This window comes from Leiobunum rupestre, chromosome 8 (assembly GCF_980474605.1).
Source record: "Leiobunum rupestre chromosome 8, qqLeiRupe1.1.hap1, whole genome shotgun sequence".
Classification (NCBI taxonomy): domain Eukaryota; kingdom Metazoa; phylum Arthropoda; class Arachnida; order Opiliones; family Sclerosomatidae; genus Leiobunum; species Leiobunum rupestre.
The window spans coordinates 39500285-39524573 of NC_143391.1; the positions used below are offsets into that span (position 1 = coordinate 39500285).

The window sequence follows — 24289 nt, forward strand, 5'->3', positions numbered from 1 at the left end:
ATAGGGCCGTAGTGACATCTTTTTAAAAATTTCTACATCTAAAATATTCTCTTACTTGGTAAGTACTAGGAAGATGAAGGTCCACTTTCATCCTCCTGGCTTGGTAGAGCAGCCACACTCGGGTTGATAAATGCCACGCAAAACGCGTCTAAATCTCACATTTGAAAAATAAATACCTTCAGAATCAAGTTATCTTATTTCTAATAGCCAGTTTTAGGTTCTGATGAACCATTTTGCAACGATAAGTGCAACAATAAGCCTTCTCCCGCGTGGTCCTAGTTCAAAAACGTTCGCGCCAGTGCTGCCACTTGGACAATTTCATTATCCCTCTGTCGGTTCTAATAAATCCCTTTTTATCCCTTTCACAATTTTTTTAACTAAAACAATAAGATTTATAATTTTTAGGCCTTACGTAAAGAAAATTTTTTTCTTAAAAATATTTTAAAATTTATGACACACTTCCGAATCCCGGTTAATTTCATTCTTGGATTCAAAATAAAGGTAGAGGCGCGGTATTTGAAGTACTAGACCAAAATATTTATAGCGAAAATTGGGAAAATTCTTAAAATCCCTCAATTTTCCCTTTTTCCCTCTCTTCTAAAATAAAATCCCTTTTAGGTCGGAAAATCCCTAAAAATGGATAAAATCCCTCAAAGTGGAAGCACTGGTTCCCGCACACCTTCTGCGCATTCACTATGCAACGCGCGAAATTCATCTGGGGAAATACCTAGTTGAGATCATAATGCAGGTGCAGATTTTGAATACCTACCTCTTAGTAACGGGTATGTGATCATCAAAAATTTGGCCTAGACCTTTGCTTATGGGGACTTTATGGTAGGCTTATGGTTATGGTTATGGAAATGTTAAGTCTTAGATCAACTTATTAATCGTAATTTTTTCGAAATATGTATCTATAATCTTAATTAATTTGTCATGATTTTTCGAGATTTAGTTGAATTTAGTCCAGGGGTCCTATTCTATAACATGTTTTTCAATATTTAAAGGATGATAAAATTAGCGAATTAGTAGATTAATCCATTACAAAAAGAGATAAAAAAGCTAAACCCTAAACGAATTTGTAGAAAATTTAAAATTTAACGTTTCAATATTTAACGTTGTTTTTTTAATCGTGTCAAAAACTGCCACCTACTTAAAGAAATTATTGTCCGGGTTTCAAAACACTTACACCGAACTGCAATAAAGCAAAATGTTTAAACGAAAATATAAAGTCAGTAAGTAAGCCGTTTTCGAACTGATAGGAAGAAGTTTTAAAAGCAACTATTAGCAATAAGACCGAGGAGTCAAAGTCCAGAACACTTCATAGATAAAACAATTTGAAATAAATTTTGAAATTACAAAAATTGGGCGAAAATAGAAAATTAGTTCTAACATTTCCAAAATAAAATTGGAAACACATACTTGTAAAACCCCAAAATCGCCATGACATCAACGATAAAATCATTCTTTAAAATATCAAGTATCACTGAAAACCGGGAAACAACGTGAAACTCATACTTTAACAAGTTGCCAAGCCAAAATATACCTCTCCTCGGAAGAATTGTCCCTAGTGGTATTAATCTCTCGAGATAACCCTTAAAGATATCGCCGCAATTCAGAGTTATTTACTAAAAACGTAATCCCGGTTCAATCCCGCACGGTATATAATTTAATTATAATTAAAATAATTTAGATGAAACAACCGAGTTTAATTTATTCAAAATTCTAAATTAAGTAGTTACAACAGTGAGTTAGACGAACTAGAACAACGCACAATTGAATTTAACCCTATTTACAGAACAAGTTTATCAGTTAAATGTAATACGAAGCAAATTTTAATGAAAGAAATATCTACAGAGGGTATTTGTATTTTTCTCGCTTACGAAATAACAACACAAAAAACCTGCTTTAAACCACTTCACACGAAAAAATGCTAATTAAAAGCTAACAATACCGCCCAAAAGCTCAACACAATCAAAAAATTAAAATACAGAAACCCAATCGACCAAACATTGGAGCCAAAACGACCAATAGAAAAATATATAAGTTCAAGTTCAAGTTCAAGTTCGTTTATTGTTTATCATTTGATTTTACATTTAAGAGTTGCAAGGGCCAAGTCAACAGTGACTTATAGCCCTTTTTGTATAGTTTTTTTAAATTTTTTTTTGTACAATTTAACACTTTAGTAAAATAGAATACATTTGTAGCGAAAAATATTTTGGAATGTATAATTTAGATAAAAAAAAAATTTCAACAAAACACAAAAACAAAATTTATAATAAAGAAATATAATACTGATTTGTAAACTTTTTAAAAAGATATTTTTGCACAAAAACAGGAAAAAAAAAATAACATTAGATGTTATATTTTTCATTAGAAAGAACCAACAAATCACTAACAACAATAATCCGTTACACTATAATATGATATTAAATAAAGAAATGAAGTTAGATTTAGCTAGAACAGGCATTGTCGCTCTCGAGTATGTGTTTTCTTAGTTTGTTTTTTAATAATGCGACCGACGAAATGTCTTTAATTAACTCGTACAATTGGTTGAACTGCTTTACACCAAAATAAAAAACCGACAAGATTTTCTTTTCCGTGTGACATTGAGGGAGTTTTAAAAAATATATAATTCTTGTTTTGGTTATAATATTGTTTAAAGGGAATAAATTGATACAGTTATTCTTAATGTTTTTAAAAATAAATAATATACAGGAATACCTATACATTTGATCGATGTTTAGCAGTTTACTTTTATAGTATAATTCTTTAGTGGGGTGTCGCCAATCGGCTTTGTAAATATTGCGTATCGCACGTTTTTGCAGTTTTAAAACTTGATATAAATTGTTTTTGGTGGTATTGCCCAATCAATCAGACCAGAGCAGATCAAAAATAATTAATAGAAAAATATATAATAACAACCCAATCGATAAGGCTTCAGAGCCAGAATAACAAATGGAACGCTACATTAAAATATCTTCGATGCAAAAATTTAAATCGAACACGAAATTTCGTTCTATATAAATAAACACCGAAATTTAATTATCTTTTAATTAGTAATATACACTTCCGATAAATCTGAAAGTCTAATTTCCGAAGAAGCGTACTAAGTATCGGTGGTTCTGTGGCAGAACGTCTGCCTGTCATACAGGAGGTTTTGGGTTCAAATCCCGCTCGATACGATCGCAAATTGACACTAAGACGAATATCGTGAACAATTGGTGGAAACCCTGCCATTGGATGTTGAGAGGTTGCCATAACACTCAGCACTCGATCCGTCCCAAAAGTCAAGAATAAGAAGAAGTTTGGGAAAAAACACAATCACAACAAACACAACCGTCATAACATAAACTCAACATTCCCACTCAACACATAAACATTACAAAAAAATATCCAATCAAACTGAGTTAAAACTCCCACCGCAAATTTATCCGTTAACGCTCACCGTCACACGGTGGTTTTGCCAATCTTTCGACTTCGTTCCCTAATTCCAAGCAATTGCGAACGCAGATTTCGAGAAACTGCGTACGCAATGATTAACCTTTGCCCCGAAAATGCGAACGCGTTCGCAGGCCTGACAGACAGACAGACACGGTGGTTGTATAACCCCTTCTAGGGGACTTTGTCCCCTCGGAGAGGTAAAAAGCGAGGAATCGCTATAAAAATCTGTAAATTAATGCGAAACTTCTACTTTTAAAATCTCTGAACTCAGCATATAAACCGGCAATCAACGCGCAACTTTTACTTTAAAATCTCTGAACTCAGCATAAAAACCGGCAATCAACGCGATGCGTATACTTTAAAATCTCTTAACTCAGCATATAAACCGGCAATCAACTCGCAACTTTTACTTTAAAATCTCTGAAATCAGCATAAAAACCGGCAATCAACGCGAGACTTTTACTTTAAAATCTCTGAACTCAGCATAAAAACCGGCAATCAACGCGAGACTTTTACTTTAAAATCTCTGAACTCAGCATAAAAACCGGCAATCAACGCGAGACTTTTACTTTAAAATCTCTGAAATCAGCATAAAAACCGGCAATCAACGCGAGACTTTTACTTTAAAATCTCTGAACTCAGCATAAAAACCGGCAATCAACGCGAGACTTTTACTTTAAAATCTCTGAACTCAGCATAAAAACCGGCGATCAAAAAGTAGTGGGAGAAATATTTGCGTTCCTGTTAAAAAAATATTTTGGTATGCAAAAAAACATTTTGGTATGCAAAAAAATATTTTGGTATGCAAAAAAAATATTTTGGTATGCAAAAAAAAATACTTTGGTATGCAAAAAAAATACTTTGGTATGTAAAAAAAATATTTTGGTATGCAAAAAAATATTTTGGTATGAAAAATAATTTTCGTGAAAAAAAGTTTCGTGAAAAAAATATTTTCGTGAAAAAAGAAAAAACAAATTTTTTTGGGAATTTTATTTTATATTTCTAATTTTGACCTGTTCGCTTTGTGAAAAAAAATATTTCTACCAATATATTTTTATATTTCGAATTTTGACCTGCACGACGTAATGTAAAAAAATCAATGAAAAGTACTGAAATTACCATAGATGGCGTTTGTGGGAAAGAAAAGTAATCATGGATCACTTATTCTATAAAAGGACTTTGAAAGTAACTGATAGTTGAACACCCGACGCAATCGAATCAAACCCCGGTGACGTTTTTGTCTGGCCCCAAGCGCGAGAAGGAGAAAAGGCGTTCAACTATTCTACAAAAGGATTACAATTGAGATTTAGATTGAAAACAACTGAAATTTAACCATTTCAGGCAACTTTTAATTGTAAATAGGCCAGCCAAAAATTGCATAGAGGGGGGGGGGGGGGCGCGATCAACAATGTATCCATGGGATCGCGGTAAGCTGAGAACTGTCCCGGTAAATCTCGTGATTTCGGGGCTTTTATGCTTCCGTGCCAGCAAGTCTACGAATGTTGGGAATTGTGCGGACCACAAAGACACATCGTGGCGACGGATTAATTTTTAGCCTTGTGGAAGGCAAGGATTTGGTTTATAATTTATCTAGAGAGTACCCCTTAATTAATTAACTTAATTTTACATTATATGGCAAGGGTTTACTATGTGCTATGACCTCTGTAAGTTACTTTTAGTTCTTTTGTCACATAACAACTAAAAGTAACTTATTTAAAAGTTATGTGCCGTTCAAAAGTTATATAAATTGAAGTTAATGTTCATTCTATTTACATTTTTATCAAAGTGGGATACATTTTAGCTATTCGGGGGTGACATTTCTAGTCGATGGAGATATTGAGAGTTTGAATTAATTAATTATTACTATCGAAAAAGGCAACATTAACATAAACAGTAAAACAAGATGGTAAGAACCAGTTATTTTTATGAGGTGAGGGTTGGAATCTGTAGCGTAGGGGAGAGGGAACGAAACATTATTATTATCAAAAATAAAGAAACAAAATATTGAACCGCGTTGTGGTTAGCCCTGGTCGTACGATATTTAGTCCTTTTATAGAATAAGTGATCCATGATTACTTTTCCTTCCCATTAACGCCATCTGTGATAATTAAAGTATTTTTCATTGAATTTTTTACACAACGTCGTGCAGGTCAAAATTCGAAATAAAAATATATTCCTAGAAATTATTTTTTTCACACAAAACGAACAGGTCAAAATTAGAAATATGAAATAAAAATTGCAAAAATATTTTTACACGAAGCCAGCCAGGTCAAAATTAGAAATATATAAAAAAATTGTAGTATATTTTTACGTTGTCATTTAGTTCATTTTTAAAATAAAAATTTACTGCACAAATTTATTTTTTATTTTTTTATGAATTAGAAAATTTATTTTCATGAATTAGCAAATTTGTTTTCACGAAAATTTTTTTTTACACGAAAAATATTTTTTTCATGAAAAATATTTTTTTCATGAAAAATATTTTTTTCATGAAAAATATTTTTTTACACGAAAAATATTTTTTTCACGAAAAATATTTTTTTTCACGAAAAATATTTTCACGAAAAATACTTTTTTTCCTATGAAAAATATTTTTATTTTTTAAATATGACCTGAATGGCGTCGTAATCTGTAACTTTTATTGAAAATATAGGAAAATGTGTAAAATTTTTTATTTTCGTCACATAAAAGTCAATATTTTTTTTATTTTCTAATTTTGACCTGGATGGCGTGCCATATAAAACCGGCAATCAACGCGAAACTTATACTTATCACACTATAAATTTTCGTAAATTGGCATTAAACCAGGTATCACACGAAAAAAATCTCTAATATAACCTCAACCCATTCTTTATGGAAGACCCAAAGAATTTGAGCAGTAATTCACTAACTAGTGCCAGAAATAATGGAGCAGCCAATATTGAAACTGTTGGTGTTCCACATCAAATACCCGAGGCTCTATTCCCTTTAAATGGGGAAATCTCTTTTAGTCTTCAGATTTCCCAAGTCACCGCGATGATATTTAAAATTTCCAAGTGTCCAACCACTCGAATATTAAGAAAATCATCAATTCAGCAGAAAGCCTTATAGAGTATATCGCGCTGTAGCTTTGGGCCTGTGTCCGCCATTTTTAGGGCAATTTTTGATCTATAGGAAAAAGCATGGGTGACGTCGACCTACGTCACGCCGATATTCCTCTATAGAGCCGAGATGAATTGGGCCTTACGCTCTAATATTTATTTAATGGTTTTGGTTTCGTCAGCTTTCTGAAACGCGATTATTTTCGTTGGCGCGCGTTCGTTTACCCGCGTTTCTAGTAAATCGGGCTTCGTCATTCCATATTCACCTCGACGTCAATCAGTCACGGCGATTCCGCGTGGGTGACCTCTCTTCTCCGCTGGCTGAAGAACACTCGCGATCCATTCATTCGACGGACTTTTACGCCGCCCGATCCTTTTCGCTCCGCAACCCTTGACCCGTCGCGCCATATTCATTCAATTTCTACCTTTCAAAAAACCCGTTTCGGAATTTAAAAATAATTTCGTTTTTATATCGTGGAAGTTCGTCATGCGTGAATTTCAAAAATGAAGTTTCCGAACCACTACACCTTGGAGTCTTCGACAGCGCGGTTGTCGCGTTTTACATGGGATTAAACCGCGTACAAGAAATGAATCGAAAGTATTGTTTTAGGATTCGCTCGGCTTCGTTTGTTGGCGTTTAACGCGGACGTAGAAATGAAAGTAATTCGCCTCAACTGTCGCTCGCTTTTAAATATTTGGCTCGCCTTTTTGACTGGATTCGCGAATTACGTTTGACGACGGAAAGTTTCGTCTTAATTTGTGAAGAATTGCCGCGTTCTTTGCTATAAATTGTTTTATTATTTTGATCGTTCGTGGCGGTAAAACGTCCGATTTCGTGTCGTTCCCTCAAAGATGTACGCGAGCGATGCATTTTATTTATTTTTACAACGAATTGGTGTTAAGGAAAGGAGTTCCAATCTACTTTCGTTATTCTCCATAATAGGTAACAACGTAAGTTTATAATTACGCCTCGCGAAAATGTGTCAGTTCCTCGTATTCAAATTTTACTGAGAACCATTTCTTAGAATGAGCAGACTTTTTAGTGTTAGGTCTAATTTTACACTTAGCTATTTCTAATTCTAAGTGACAAACTTATGGAAAGTAATTATAGACCTATAGTATCCGAAAATGATAATTTTTTTGTAAATTAAAAGGTCTTTGTAAAACGTAATTACAGTGTTGAACTTAAAAAATGTGAGTCTAAAAAAGTCTATAAGGTTTCGCTTCGTATAGTTGACTTTTTCCGTGTTGACGCTGAAACTGAAATTTCTATATGCTATATAGGTGACACTTTGGAGAGACCCTTGGGGAATACAACGTTTAAATAATTCAGTTCGGCATTTACCGGTGAAATCCCGACGTGACGCGAATTAAAAGTCGCCAAAACCGAACACACCCCAGTCCCTCTGTTTACCTTTCTTAGCAGGGAAACCCCTTCGAAGCGGTGCCTTCCGCGATCCGGGCCTCGTTAAATCATTACCGCCATTCGAGTCCATTTTGTTTATGGTTTTTCTTGGCAAAGCCAACAGGAAGCGCAACCGGATGGAAAATGGCCGTTCCAAAAACGACAAACCTTTAGTCGCGTTTACGAAACGTCTCACCCTAACGACGCTTTTTGGCCTAACGTAAGTAAAGATAATCAACAATGTAGCGGCTGGTCCGTTCATTTTCGACCCCCGAGATCCTCTCTCGGAGCGCCGTGTATTTTTGGGAGGCGGTGGAAGGCCGCCGGGTCGTCCTCCGCTCGGAAGTACTCGCGTTATCTTCGCCACTGTTCTAATCGCGGCAAATATATGGACGAACTAAATTTAGACGGATCCCTGGGCTTCGGGATGGCGGAATGACGCGGCCATATGCGCCGAGAAGTCAGCGTGACGAGTGACCCGTTGCGCTACGTCCGAGATCGTCTTCCAGGTTTTTGGGGGAATCCCTCGAGTCGAACGCCGTGTCGTCCGCCCTGCGACGCCAAACTGAGAAAACCCTCCGTTTCGTTCCATTCTCTCGAGACGGGGTGTTTAGAAACATGTCTCTTCGATTTTGGTGCAACGGAAGAAAAGGCGTCAAAGTTATGATTCAGTTCACGTTGTCTCTACGCCACGTTCTCCGGCACATCGAAAAGGTAACTAGAAACGAAGTTGCCTTTGGTTTCATCGTAGGCCAGGTTCATTTTTTCACATTCGACAAAAGATACCTTGAATTTCAGCTAGCTCCCAAATCAATTTTTGGCACTTTTCTAGCCACATTTTTGAAATGAAAACTATAATTTGGCCCATAAAAACGGTTATATTCGACGTAATAAAATCGTCCGCTAACGCCCGCTTTGACTCTAGTTTAACGTAGTTAGCGCATTTATGATGAAATTATAAAATTATCCATTCAAAAATCCTACTTTTGACTAGTTTTGAGTCGGCTAATTTGATTTCCTGTCGACGCTCACCATCGCGGCGTTTTTGGTCGATTTAAAACCAGCATTAAGTCTCGATCATTTGGCGCGTGGTCTTCACCTTGTAACTTCCATTGTTCGAGAAATCGTGTCACACGCTTCCTTTTCTTTACTATTGTCTCCTAATTAATCAAGACTCTCGAGGTCACTAATCTCTTCATTCTCTCGCAATTTTCCAAATTTGAGTCTCTCGCAATTTTAAATTTGAGTCTCTCGCAAATTTGAGTGATAATTTAAAAAAAACAATCGAAGTCAGATAAATTTCAATACAAACACAAGTTTGTTACGTAAAAATAGGTTTTTACTTCCGATCGGCGACATAGACCAGCTCGATTTTTTCTTTTTGTTACAAGCGGGATCATTCCAACCTCGCTGTCTTTTGACTAACTCAACTCTTACAATGTTAGTGCAACCGGAAAGCTACTTTCAAAATTAAGAAACAGACTAAAACCAAGCCTTGTTGAAGATCTTGCTTTTTTAAAAGGAAATGTCAGGCTGTGGCAATAAAATATTCTCATCAGGTAGTTAATCGAGTATTTTATTATTTTTAAATGATTTTCCTGCAAATATTTTTCGAATACCGATATTAGAAAAATAGGCCGATATATCGGTGCATCCCTAGTTCGTAATGGACCATCGCGGGATGTCAGTCTTATGATTGGCATTCTGAAAATAGAGCAAAAATAAGTTAGCGGCTTAAGCCGGCTGGCGGCGCAAAATCCGGCTCGAGGACGACGCGTCAATAACGGGAAACAGGCTAAAACAGCTTTATTTCCTTAAACTTCGCAATTTCAGATATTTCTCTATATTTGCCTTTATTAACGTCAAAGTAAAACAATTTAATTTTATTATAGTCTGCTATTCTCTCTGTTATACTATTTCCTGTATGAAATTTATAAATTAGGTTTAACCTGGCAAAAATGTTTCAGCCCCTTTAGTTAAAGGTCGTTACCTGTTATTTCAATAAACACAATGGACGGGTTCAATGCGTAGGAGGGTGGTGGCAAACTCTTCATGCCACGCGAGCCAATAGCTCCCTACACCAAGGGAGGAAGCTCGAGGAACCGAAGAACTCGGGAGGAGATGACTTCGAAACTCAGCGCGGAAGGAGTGGTTCCGAGTTTTCAACCAGTGCCACAAGCTGGGATCGAGACGAAAGTGGTAACCACTCCCCCACCTCACTATATTGGCAAACTAATTGACCTTTAGACATAAAATTGTATAATTTTTCGGCTTTTAATGAAACTATACCTTGTCACACCAAATCAGAGCAACTCTATTTTTAAACGGCCTGTTACAGACGACTCTAGGAATGGAGTCTAAACGTAAAAGCGTTATTTTAGAAATAAATTAATATTAAATTAAAATTAAGAATTTAATTCATATTAAATTAAAATTAAGAGTTGAATTCATATTAAATTCAAATTAAGAGTTGAATTCATATTATATTGAAATTAAGAATTTAATTCATATTAAATTATAATTAAGAGTTAAATTCATATTAAATTATAATTCAGAGATGAATTCATATTAAATTAAAATTAAGAATTGAATTCATATTAAATTAAAATTAAGAATTGAATTCATATTAAATTAAAATTAAGAGTTGAATTCATATTAAATTAAAATTAAGAATTGGATTCATATTAAATAAAAATTAAGAGTGGAATTCACATTAAATTAAAATTAAGAATTGAATTCATATTAAATTAAAATTCAGAGTTGAATTCATATTTAATTAAAATTCAGAGTTGAATTCATATTTAATTAAAATTAAGAGTTGAATTCATATTAAATTAAAATTAAGAGTTGAATTCATATTAAATTAAAATAAAGAGTTGAATTCATATTTAATTAAAAAGAGTTGAATTCATATTAAATTAAAATTAAGAATTGAATTCATATTAAATTAAAATTAAGAATTAAATTCATATTAAATTAAAATTAAGAGTTGAATTCATATTAAATTACAATTAAGAATTGAATTCATATTAAATTAAAATTAAAATTAAGAATTGAATTCATATTAAATAAAAATTAAGAGTGGAATTCATATTAAATTAAAATTAAGAATTAAATTCATATTAAATTAAAATTCAGAGTTGAATTCATATTTAATTAAAATTGAGAGTTGAATTCATATTTAATTAAAATTGAGAGTTGAATTCATATTAAATTAAAATTAAGAGTTAAATTCATATTTAATGAAAATAAAGAGTTGAATTCATATTAAATTAAAATTAAGAGTTGAATTCATATTTAATGAAAATAAAGAGTTGAATTCATATTTAATTAAGATAAAGAATTGAATTCATAATAAATTAAAATTAAGAGTTGAATTCATAATAAATTAAAATTAAGAGTTGAATTCATATTTAATTAAAATAAAGAGTTGAATTCATATTAAATTAAATGAATTTTCATAACTGTATTCATAGTAAATTAATTTCTATAATTGTATTCGTAGTAAATTAAGTTTTATAACTGTATTCATAGTAAATTAATTTTTATAATTGTATTCTAGAATATTAATAACAAAAATTCTATTTGTCGAGGCGAATATTAAATCTGCATTTTAGCCAAATAATTCGGTCGAATCGAATAGTGACAAATATCTTGCACAGCCCTATAACAGGATCTACTAATTCAAAAGTAGTATCTGGTTTTTCGGCTGAGATAGCTAATTCAATTCAATTCAATTATTTTTTGTGATCTAATACCTCAGCTCACCTCTTGCGGCTCGTTAGAGATACTTTCGCAGTCCCATTACGCCCAAGGGGGGGGGGGGGGGGCAACAAAGGGAAAATTGTTCGACAATCTTTGGTTTGATCAAACCTAGAGCATTTAATGTATTAATGGTTATATATTTGACAAGTCGGGCGTAATGTAGAGCTATATGAGATATGAGAATACCCAAAAGGAGGCGTTGCTCTAAATATTCGATTTGGCATGGCAACCGAAAATGTTTTTGGCCCCTTAAAACAAAAATAAGCTGTTTTTCCTTATTTTACCGAAAAAGTGTTCTAATTTAACGCATTAAGTGTTACAATTTTACCCCAAAAATGTTCCAATTTACCCAAAATTGATAACATTTTCCAAAATGTGGTCGAAAATCACGAAATGGGTAATTTGTACCACATTTAGGTAAATTTAATCAAGTTTGGGTAAATTGGAACATTTTTGGGGTAAAATTGTAACACTTTTTGGGTAAAATAAGGAAAAAACTTATTTTTGTTTAAAGTGGTCAAAACCATTTTCGGTTGCCATGGCAAAGCGAATGGGAAGTGCAACGTCTCCTTTGTGAATTTTCATATCTCATAGGTCTACATTACGCCCGACTTTGAACAAAATCGGCAATAAACACCTCGGGTACTCTCCTTGTTAGTTGTCTCAAATGTAGAACATTTAATATATTTTTTGTTATTTATTTGACAATCCTTATGTGGTTCAAACGGATAACATTTCATATTTTACTTGTTATAGTAACAATGTGGAATATTAAAATATAAAGTGGTGTACATGTATTGTGTAGGATTTGTTTAAAATGCATTCTAAATGAATTAGTCTGTATATATATATTATATATTTATATATATTATGTATATTTATTAATACGCGCTCGCTGTGCTTGTATAAAATTCTATTAATTTACTACAAATTTAATAATTTTCCTTTAGAATTTATCTATAGGAATTAATGGTACTGCAATGAAGAATAGTCGGCGTGTAAATTTCAAGACAAGGGACTCATATTCCTTAATTATATAAAATTTTGATTTTATGGTAAATTTATATAATTATAAACGTCATTATCAAAAAAGTACACGTGTTTATTGCCATAATTAGATGGCGCGATATAATTGGGAACGTGAGAGTATGTACAGGCCTGGTAGGAAGACTTCTACGTTCTTAGTAACCTAACTACGTTCTTGATAACATACTTTAAAAATGTAATGTTACTTAGGGTAAACGTTAACTAAATTTACTTGTGATTGGTTACGGAAGTGCTTTGTTTGGAATTATAAAGTTCGCGTTCATTAGGTCGCTGAAATTGTCAAGCGTTTTGCTAATAATACTCTCTGAATATAAAATGTTTCTTCAAAGGGGGATCTATTACATTAATATTGTTTGGCGACTTTCGCGCACGTACTCGTCTTAATGGGCTAAAGGTTTTTTCGTCGCTTTGCTTTCGTTATTAATGGGCGCCTTGTCTTCTATTTACCCTCAATCGCCAATCGGAAATGGCGCGTGTATTAAAATAACGTTTGGTGTAGCTGCCTCCGCCGTATTGCGCGTAAATTTTCAATAGCTAAGGGTGTAAATTATACAACAAGATATAGGAAGTTAAATGTCCTTGTAATACCAATATTCAGGGTGCGGAAGTCGTTTGCTCATTGCTTTGATTTTGGAAAGTTTAGTGTAAGGGGCACACCGGTATTTGAAAAAATCTGGTAGCTCGTGATAGCGGGTCTGACCAATCCCGAGCTCGCGCGGGAAATAGTAAAATTTTAACGCCGTTTTAGTTGGATTTGTTTGAAAATAATGTTTCGCTTAGACCCTGAACTCTTTTACCTACTATTATTGTTACGTCAACTATACTTTCAATTAAAATTACGGTTTTTAGCAGATTTGTGGGACCCCCAACTCGCGTACGCACTAAATTTATTTTTGAACTTAGTAGCATTTAAATATTAAGACACGTGCCATTTGTCTCGAAATATGACGCCTCTGACCGCGGTGAAGAGATCTACAGATCTATCTAGTAGCGTTGTGTATATAACACTCAATTTGTTATAGTACAGCAATTGAGAAGAAATATTGAGTTTTAACTATAGCAATCCCACGTTTTGAAGGAACTATTCCTCCTTGTGGTATAATTCCCGCGAATCGTATGTTTTTAAAATCCTTTCATCGCGATCTTAAACCCTTCTTACGGATCATTATTAACGCGTTGGTTGGATTGCGCGTACCCAAATGTCGGTGACACCTTGTTTTCTTTTCGTTCTTCCAGGAACTTCAACGCGAGATAGAATCTCAGCGGGACATCCACATTACCCTGAACGACCGGAGCTGCCTGCTGCTACAGAACCTCGAGAGTCAAGAAGACGCGCTGCTTCTGCGGAGGAAACTGGAGGAAATGAACCAGAGGTGGAACGCGCTCAGGTTGAAGACCGTCTCTCTGCGAAATCGCCTCGAGAGCAACGCCGAGCAATGGAACCAACTGCTGCTGTCGTTGCGCGAGTTGACCGAGTGGGTCATTAAGAAAGAGACGGAACTGTCCGCGCAGCCGCCTATCGCCGGGGACGCGGCCACCATCGCCCGGCAGCAGGACGAACACAGGGCGTTCCGGCGGCAACTGGACGACAAGAGGCCGGTCATCGAAAGCAGCCTTTTGTCTGGAAGACAGTACGTGGCCAAAGAACCGCCGCTCTCCGACACCAGCGATTCCGAAGGTAAGTTATCTCCTTTAAAGGCCCGATTCCACGGACGCTTGTAGCTTGAAAGTGAATAGCTCGAGATATTTCTATTTGCCACATGCCAATAGCTTTGCGTTTCCACGAAATATTTTAAGCGTGTCTAAATAAACCCTCTTCGGGACCCACGGTGACATCTGGGATTGAGGTATTGCACTACGAATTCTAACTAGTTCCCCATTGGCATACTGCAGTCAGGTAAGTAGAACCGACGCGCTAAACTTTGGCTTGAGCGTGGAAATATCTAGTAGAATTTGATCGGCGCTAGAAACTTGTACCAATCCAGTTTCGCAAGCGCAAGCTACAACAGGGTTCGTACGGAACCTGGATATCCTGGACAAGTCCGGGATTTAAATAATATCGTAGAAAATCCGGTATAACTCATGGATTTTCGTAGTCAACAATATCTTCTCTTGGGCGCTCATGTCTGGCACCTTTTCCCGAGAGAGGAGAGAGAGACGCTCTCAGTATGCTCTTATAAAATATAATTCAGTTTGTGATGTTTAAAAAATATTGTTTCACTTTGTACTTTTACCTATGAACCATGAAATGATTGAAATTAGCAGGAATATTACCAAAAAGGTCCGGGATATTGCCAAAAATTAATCAGGGATAACCTGAATAAGTCCGGGATTTGAAAGCCGAAAATTGTGTACGAACCCTGTACAAGCTAAGGTTGAAGAGATCGTGGAAACTGAAATGATTATAGCGGGAGCGTGTATTTTAGAATATTTCTAGCTCAAGCCGAATTTTAAATGCTACAAGCGTTCGTCTATAATATTGTTTCATAAGTTGGTCCCATTGGGGAATATTTTCCTGAGAGCTGGTAACGGAGTGACGTCATCACAAGAAGAAAAACTCCCCCTAGCGAGGCGCTGTCAAAGGCTGCGTGTGACGCGTTAGCGAGCGGACGCAAAACCGAGCCGAAGCCCGTCTCGTGAATAGTTCCCAGTAAAACATTTGCATGTGAAGAATAGGAAGCGTAACAATACTATATACTTATGGTAATACTTTCTGTAAATTTTTGCGGTCGGAAAAAAAGAAATACTTCGTATGAAATTTCATTTTATCCCGTTTCCACGAAACCGCTACTACTAGAATTTACTCGGGCCTTAGCATAATCACTTATAATTCGCCTTTCCGATATTTTTTTGAAATACCCAGGCCCGGACTGGCCCGGGCGGCTACCCGGCGATCGCCGGTCATATCGGGGCCAACTCAAATTGGGGGCCAAAGAGGAAAAAATTTGCATTAATGGGAAATGGGGCCCACACGATTGCATAGCCGGTGGGGCCAACTACTAGCCAGTCCAGCCCTGGAAATACCCATTTTAGTGCTTTTTGACGATATCCGATTTTACTGATCATTTCTGTCGCATTAAGAAATTTTAATTTTAAGTTAGATTCCTGGCCCATTTGCGGGACATCAAAGCCCGCGTACGCGCTATTGTGATATCTGAATTTTGTACTAATTGATACAGCCGCCATTTAACTCGATCGCGTTTCGCTACCTAATTTCCAAAATCAGGTAACTTGAACAATTCGTTTTGTTTAAAAATTAATTTCAATTCAAGGGTTCGTTTTTGCTACCTTATGTCCAAAACCATTTAACTCGAGAAATTAATTTTAGACCACATTCCTCCTGGGTTTATTAAATCAATGTACAAGAAGATAGAAAATTTGTTAAAATTTAATTTAATATTTAAAATATATTTAATACATCGGGGGGATTGTGACATATTGTTCATTTCCTTTTCGAACGAGCCCTTCTGAATAGAAATATAACGCTTTTCCAAGTAAGTCCTGACTTTGTATGGGGTGGCTTAGTGGTTCGCCTCACATCAAGAGGAGTCGGGTTCGATCCCAGCTTGTGGCACTGGGTGAAAACTCTGAACCACTCCTTCTGCGTTGAGTTTGCAAGTTCTCTCCCCACTGGTTTAAGTTGTTTTCCTCCGAGTTCTTCGGTTTTCCGTTCCATAAAAACTTGTTGAGGTTAACGGTAATAGTTAGTGTAGGGAGCTGTTGGCTCGCCTGGCATAAAGGGCTGGCCACCACCCTCCTACGCATTGTAACCCGGCCACCTGAATTAATGGCTTTAAAAGTCGCTTGATGCAGGGTTCGTATACGTCAAGGAAAACCTGGAAAAGTCAGTGAAAAATCAAGGAATTTTAAAATGGTCCAAAAAAGTAAGGACATTTTAAAGATACCCCAAAATAATCAGACAAATTTTGGAAAGATGTATTAAATATACATAATAAATATTTTTCAAGATTTTACCATTATAGGGAATGGTCTAGCTTTAACCACTTAGATAGCCCTATAACCCATTAAAAACAAAAATTTATGGCGAAAACCGCATAAACAAATATTGAGTGGTTAATTTTTAATAAAGTAAAGAAATTTCGGGAAATCGAAAAGCGCGCGTCCGCCGCGACACCTGGTGAGAAGTCGGTGAGACAGAAATACAACGTAAAAGCGCGCGCTGCGGAAGACGCAAAAAATTTGTTTTGCACGTGCGGCGCGTTCCAGTTATAAGAGACCTAAGCCTAAATTAAGCGATTTTAAAAGTTAGGATAGTTCGCAAATCGCTCATACGGGGTCAGGGGCGCTGACGGCAGCCCCTAAGATGGCGGTGAAAATTCAAACCCAAACACCTGGCATTATTTTTCGTTTCATTTTTTTGGGCCAAAAGCTATTTTTTCAAGACAAAAAAGGTACGTGTTAGTATATTGAACGTCTTGTTAATCTTTTGATACGGAAATAAGGCCATATTTGGAAAAGCTTGGCCGTTCCCCTTTAAACCATTCATTTATTCTATAAAAATGGTCAGGGAAAACCTGGAAATGTCAGGGAATTTTATTCCGAAAATTTTGTACGAACCCTGTGATGACTTAGGCCTAAGGGGGTGCCTTGGATATTAGCCTAGCTGTATATTATTATTATTAGTACTAATTATTTGCCAAGCTGATTACTTCTAGGAAATCGCTGAACAGATTTTATTTAAGCTCGTATTCTCAATCTTCTGACCATTTCTCTGAATTCTGAATTTTCTGATCATAAACTTTCAAAGTGATTATTACGACCGCGCGAACTATTTTGCCAGTACTCCGGGAAAGTCCTTCGGTTAGTCTATTTTTAGGGCTTCCTTCAGACAGCGCGCGACTAATTTTAGATTATCTGGGGTCTGATGGATGTCCATTTCGCGTCCGCGGGTATGACGGGAATGCCGCTAAATTTAATTGATATTTTTCGCCTTTTTTATCGGTCTGAATGACGGAACAGCCAAGGAATTCGAAGCGGACAGCAGAGGCTACCGCAGCGCCGAGGAGCAAGCCCGCGAAATCACGCGCAGCATTCGCCGAGAGGTCAAGAAGCTGTCGGACAAATGGAACGGGCTTCTCGCCAGGACGGACCAGAGGCAGAAAAGGATGGACGACGTGCTGCTGGTAATTAGCCACTCTCCTTCTTCCAGAGGGCGACGGGCGGGAGACGAAGGGCCAAATGTCATTCATATTTTCACTCATTTTGCAGAGGATGAAGTCTCTTCAGAAGGTGATGGACGATCTGAACATCAGGCTGCAGTCGGCGGAAATGGCCAAAGCGAAATGGGCGCCGATCAGCGAATACGTGCTAGATCAACTTCCGGGACAAATCGACGATTTGAGGGTACTTTTAATTATTTTAGCGCTATCATAAGTAACGTATTACGTAATTGCAGTGTTTAGCGAAATGATTAAGTAATCGGAAGTTGCACCTCCCTACTAACCACGTTGACAAAAATTCCTATCTAGTTAAGTTTGTTGATGGTAAATAAGATTAAAATCACGGTTAATTCTCAAATTTCAAAATATTTAAGCTCTGGAAATAGTAAATTATGTTCCAATTCCGTAATTCGTCATAATTTTATCAAAAAAATAATCTTAAATTTTATTTTAAAGTGATAAAGTTGGCAGTCCTTATAGCGACATTATACTTGGTGGGATCATTGGCCAAGAATTAGCATTAGAAGAATAATTCATTTTTTATTTACGCTTATTACGGTACTTACAATAGATGGAATCCATTGGCCTACTCTGGTGCAGTTTTAGGAGCAAAGTTCGAAGTTGGTAGTAGATGCCTTATAGTAATTGGGTATGCGAATGGTTTCCACCTGGTGTTCTTTTGCAAGAACGACAATGGAACCCTTAGTATGAGATAAATCAAGCGAGCCGTGCATTTTGCACGAAACGATACTAGCAATTAGTTGATTGTAACGAATTGATTGATCCGATTATAATTCTGTTGAAATTAGCCAACCAATGAAGGAGCTTATTATTAAAAAAAATTCATTTGGTACAACACACTTAAAAAATTATTTTCTACGCGTAACCGTTTTATTTAAAAAAAATTACAGTAAAAATAGGTATAAATAAATTGATAAAGTACCCCAAAAATGTCACCCTTTTTGTAGAAATCTATCGTTATTTATCGCTTCAAGACAAAACACACGCACTCACAAAATATTGTCCTTGTATCTGCTTTCGAAAAACTGCAATAAGTAATGTACTGGCATACTAGAGTTTGTTAGGTAGTATTGTTTCTGTCATAACTGTGTCTATAATCAATAATTTTTTCCCAAAATCTTTTGATTTAAATCGGACACCTCTGACTCGTAAAATTGAATAGCCCCTCTGACACGTTGAATTTTTGGTAGAATTTCAAGGAGCGTGTGTCGCCCATCCAAATGAACATTGACCAGTTGAACGAAGCGGCGGCCAGGATAACGGGCTGCAACGTCTTGCTGTCCCACTCGAACCTAAATCGTCTGGAAGAGTTGAACACTCGATGGCGGCTGATGCAGTTGGCCATCGAAGACAGGAGGAAACACCTGGAGCACGCTCTCCTGGACCAAGGGTCCGCGCAACAAAACTTTCTTAGTGCCTCCGTGGACAATCCGTGGGAGCGAGCGGTCGCTGGGAACAAAGTGCCTTATTACATCAAGTAATTGCCACATTCATTTTAAACAGCTTCTATACCCATTCGATAAGACCGCCTTTTTCAAAGTCAAGAACGACCTAATTATTTTTGTTGTTTCTTATAGTAAAATTTTACAATATTTTCGACATAAAAGTTTTGAAGGTCGAGATCGCCCGTTTGAGCACCTACGTTTTACATTTACAACTTCAAAAATCCTAGAATTATACTTAAGAAAGCGATATTTCTCAAGCTATGATCGACTCAATTGGCCAAAAAATTAATTCAAACTCGGAATTCTCAGAATTTTGTCCTGGTTGTCGCAATTTGACCTTATCATCGACTAGTTGGGTGGCCCGTGACTCAATGATTTGATCGTATAATTCTTTGGGCACTAAATTGCAACACTCAAACCTAATTCGCTAGAAACTGGTTAAATAGTTAAATATAAAATAGTGAAATCTGAGTCTTAAATCGTAGCGTGTCTTTGTGGCGATCAGACGTCTCATTTAATAATATTAATTCACGAATAGCGAGACGAACAGGCAAACCATAATAGTCATGATTTTCCAAAATGGCCGCGCCTATATTATGGCGCGGAACACAGTCTATATTAGATTTTGAAAGTACAATTTAATCACAAAAGTCTTCCATATCGACAGTGGTATAAATACATTTCCCGAAATTTTACGATTGACGCGGTTGATTTTCAATGTCAGTGGCATCACGGGAAAAATATTTTTCAGAAATATAGCCACCGATACGCGTTCGTTTCAGTAAAAAAAGACTTTTATTTATTGTGAATTTAAGCTCGTGGTTTTTGAATGCCCTCTTTGTTTCTGCAGCCATCTCTCTGAAACTACGCATTGGGACCATCCTAAAATGGTAGAACTGATGGATTCTTTGGGTATGTTATGTAGGTATAATGCGAAAGAGACGAAGCGATTGGATGTAACAATGGTTTTTAAACGCCCCTTTTCAGCGGACTTAAACGAAGTTCGATATTCCGCCTACCGCAGTGCCATGAAATTGAGAGTTGTACAAAAGAAACTATTTCGTGAGTACATTTTAAGCGCTTTTTAACAGTGATGGTCATTTTGCTCGCTTTCGTTAGCTAGCTATCCGCTCTAGCTCGCGCTCATTTGAGAGACGAAATGGGCGCTCATATCTTCTTGCTCTCTATTGAGAGACGAAATCGAAGCTCCATTCCGTTTCGCTATTTTTCAAAGCGATCATTTATCGCTGAATTTAGCTCAAAATGAAAACTGAGAAGCGCCGTGGCCGACACTATTCTTTAGCATGTAAGTTAAGACAACGGGCTAAGGTATCTCCACTACTTGACAGTTGACTCTGTGAACCTGAACAACGTAGTCAACGCCTTCGAGCAGCATGGGTTAAGGGCCCAGAACGACAAGCTAATCAGCGTTCCCGAGATGGTGACGTGCTTGCAGACGATATACGAAGCCATTTCGATCGAAACCACACCGTTTAACGTTCCTCTACTTGTTGACCTCTGCTTAAATTGGTTGCTCAACCTCTACGACACGTAAATATTAAATTACCGAGAACGTATTTAGCTTACCGAGAACCTATCCATTTAAAGAATTTAGTACTACCCAGGCTAGACTTAAATTCGTAAAACATATTATAACAGTAACGCCATCTGTGGAGGACTTAATCTTTAATTAAAGTTCTACATAATAAATTTATAGTGAAATTTAACGTTTCTGTAACGAACTATGAACGTTTTGTTGAAACAAAAACTAGTATTCTTACAATTCAGTGTAATTATGTGGTGTTTAAGAGGTAGTGAATTATGTGGTATTTAAGAGGTAGTAAATTTATGGTATAAAATGCAAAAAGTTTAAAATATTTTAGATAATGATAAAAAAACTACTTTTAGTTATTTGCTAAACTTAATTGTTGGTGATTAAATATAATTAATGTTTTTAAGCCTTTAAATTGCTAGTTTTCAGGTTTTTCCACTGTTTATGAATATGGTTCTTAATTTAGCACAATATTCAGTCTTGAGAAATATTTTCCGTTATTTACCATTATGTATCAAAACCGTTGTTTACCAATATTTATCGTTATTGACCACAATACCATTATTTACCAATATTTATCATTATTGACCACAATACCATTATTTACCAATATTTATCGTTATTGGTATTAATACCATTTACCAATATTTATCGTTATTGGTATTAATACCATTATTTACCAATATTTATCGTTATTGGTATTAATACCATTATTTACCAATATTTCTTGTTATTGGTATTAATACCATTATTTACCAATATTTACTATTATTCGTCCTAATAGCGTTATTCGTCCCAATAGCGTTACCTCTGTTTATTACTTATAATAGCATTTACCGATATTTAACACTATTTTTCATAATAGCATTATTTACCGATATCTATCATTTGTCGTAATAGTATTATCTACTTATATTTATCATTATTTGTCATAATAGCATTATTTACTGATATTTATCATTATTTGTCATAATAGCATTTGCCATTATTTATCAGTGCTATTTTTCAAAATTTCGAAAGTTTAATTTGGGGAGCAATGCTACGACCGATACAATTAGTACGTTCTCAGTAACCTAAATAAGATCTTGAAACGACAAATCCTGACTACCTTTGGTATTGGTTCTATATCATTATTGTAATTTTTCTCGAGCAGAGTAACGAGGACGGGTTACATTAGGATACTTTCTTTCAAAGTTGGAATTGTTCTACTTTGCCGTGGAAGCTTAGAGGACAAATTTCGATGTATGCCTTAAAGTAAGTTTGCCACTCAAGATTTTTGTTATAATTCCTTTTATTCTGATTAGATCTGTTCCGTCTAATCGCGGACATGAACGGCTGCGCGGATGAAAGGAAGTTGGGTCTCCTGCTCCACGACTGCGTTCAAATTCCGCGTCTTCTCGGGGAAATCGCCGCATTCGGAGGGAGTAACATTGAACCTAGTGTTAGGAGCTGTTTTGAAAAGGTATATTATGACAAGGATTATGTATTAATGGTGAACGTGGTGAGATACGATGTGAAAAGATAACTACTCTTTGATTTTAGCAAACCGACAAAGAGGCTTATTACGCAATTCCAAATATATTTAAAAAATTATAATTTAAGGCACTGTGATATTAACACGTTATGGGGGTTCAGTTAGGTAGCACATGGAGCTCAGGTATGATGTGAATGCAAGGGATTGCCTGAATATCCTGGTAGGATTTCAACTGGTAGCTTGATACTTGAACCATTTCGTTCCGCATATTCGTCAGTACTTAAAACGCTAGAAAAAATTCCCCCTTTCCAGTAAACATAGCTAAAGCAAAATTATGGCCATTATCTCATCAGGTCAATGGTAGTTTTCTTATCAACATAATTGCTGTTTTATGTTAGCTTTCCAAATAGTATGTTACAAAATTACACCCCAAATTATACAGCAACGAAAGGTATATGAATTGATGCAGTGTTAAAATTTAAACCTTTAAAGTTAGTTTTAGCGTCACAAACCACCAAAAACGAGTTTATTATTTAAAGCTCGCTTTATTCGCTAAGCCAATGGGCCTTTCAATGAAACCTGTTCAGCACTCGCCAAGGAGTATTAACATTCCGCACCTGGACTAACAGATTCCTTTTTGTATAGTCTTTGTCACTTGTGGTCGCTTGGTGCCTGAAATAAGGAAATATTTTTAACGCTGTAAACGTTAGGCCTAAGTTGGAATTCGGGATCATAGGAGTCGGGATTTCATTATTCTAAAATGCCTAAAAAAGCTACGTGAGTTAAAGGAAACACTTGTTGCATTCCGGATTGTGAAAGTAATACGTTGAGTTCTAAGGGGATCAGTTTTTCTCGTTTTGAATTTTCCTTCAATATATTCGGAGATTTGAGCATTAACTGTACTTTTGCTGGTTTTGAGGTTTTATTACCGTCTAGTGGCTCCATATCTTCTCTATTTAACTGAAAACTAGAAATTATTAAGTTATTTACATTAGATTTATTTAATTTAATTAAAATTTTAACTTACCCAACGTTAAATATCTTAACGAAGGACCACGGAAAACGGTAACGCCGCTAACGCGTGTGCCGAGGCTTACAGTTTAAAGTGAAATCTTGGACTGAAGTTGGCTGTACAACTACCCGATAAAATCTGGTAGCCGTGTAACAGATATTAAATCACCTATTTCCGGTTTAACGCGGCGGGCGGATGGAAGGGAGGCGTAACTTTTATTGAAAGACCTATTGGAAAGTGCCCATGTGCATAATTTTTTCATCTTTGTTTTATTAAAATTCAGGCTGGCAACAGAAAAGAGATTCAAGCAACCCACTTCCTGAACTGGCTCCAACAGGAACCTCAATCATTGGTGTGGTTACCCGTTTTACACCGATTGTCGGCTGCTGAGAACGCCAAACATCAAGCCAAGTGTAATATTTGCAAACAATATCCGATCGTTGGATTCAGGTATGAAATTTTTTCCCACCTGATAACAGGTACATATTGGTCAATAAACTAGCAAATTTCTTCATACAGGTATCGATGTCTGAAGTGTTTCAATTTCGATCTGTGTCAAAATTGTTTCTTTTCCGGGCGAAAAGCCAAAAGCCACAAACTAACGCATCCCATGCAAGAGTACTGCATGGCTGTACGTATTAATACTTATACAGGGTGCTTTGAATTGCTCTGACTGGGCATTTTTTTTCACAAACTGCAAGAGATAAGAGTTGCGAAATTTTCAGGGTATTATTTCTAGTGTGGGATCGCTTTAAATCCTAAATTCCAAAAATATCAGAAATAATTTCGGGTTTTGTAAAAAGTATTTTTTCACCGGTAGGTGCTAGAAAAAACGTTTCAATGAGAAATTTGTAGAGCGCTGTCGAA

General features: G+C 35.9%; 1 protein-coding gene across 5 annotated transcripts in view; it reads left to right on the forward strand.

Moving 5' to 3' along the window:
- The window catches only part of Dys (Dystrophin), a 168895-nt gene that overhangs the window by 132117 nt on the left and 12489 nt on the right, over positions 1–24289 (forward strand). For 4 of the 5 annotated variants that reach the window (XM_090156585.1, XM_090156588.1, XM_090156587.1 and 1 more), the window contains 11 exons: positions 13975–14416; positions 17719–17882; positions 17968–18102; positions 19130–19416; positions 20235–20305; positions 20372–20446; positions 20734–20935; positions 22090–22178; positions 22241–22398; positions 23706–23872; positions 23942–24053. In XM_090156585.1, the coding sequence (XP_090012711.1) occupies positions 13975–14416; positions 17719–17882; positions 17968–18102; positions 19130–19416; positions 20235–20305; positions 20372–20446; positions 20734–20935; positions 22090–22178; positions 22241–22398; positions 23706–23872; positions 23942–24053 (1902 nt within the window). The remainder of the gene's footprint in view (positions 1–13974; positions 14417–17718; positions 17883–17967; positions 18103–19129; positions 19417–20234; positions 20306–20371; positions 20447–20733; positions 20936–22089; positions 22179–22240; positions 22399–23705; positions 23873–23941; positions 24054–24289) is intronic. The other variant, XM_090156586.1, reaches the window with a different exon arrangement.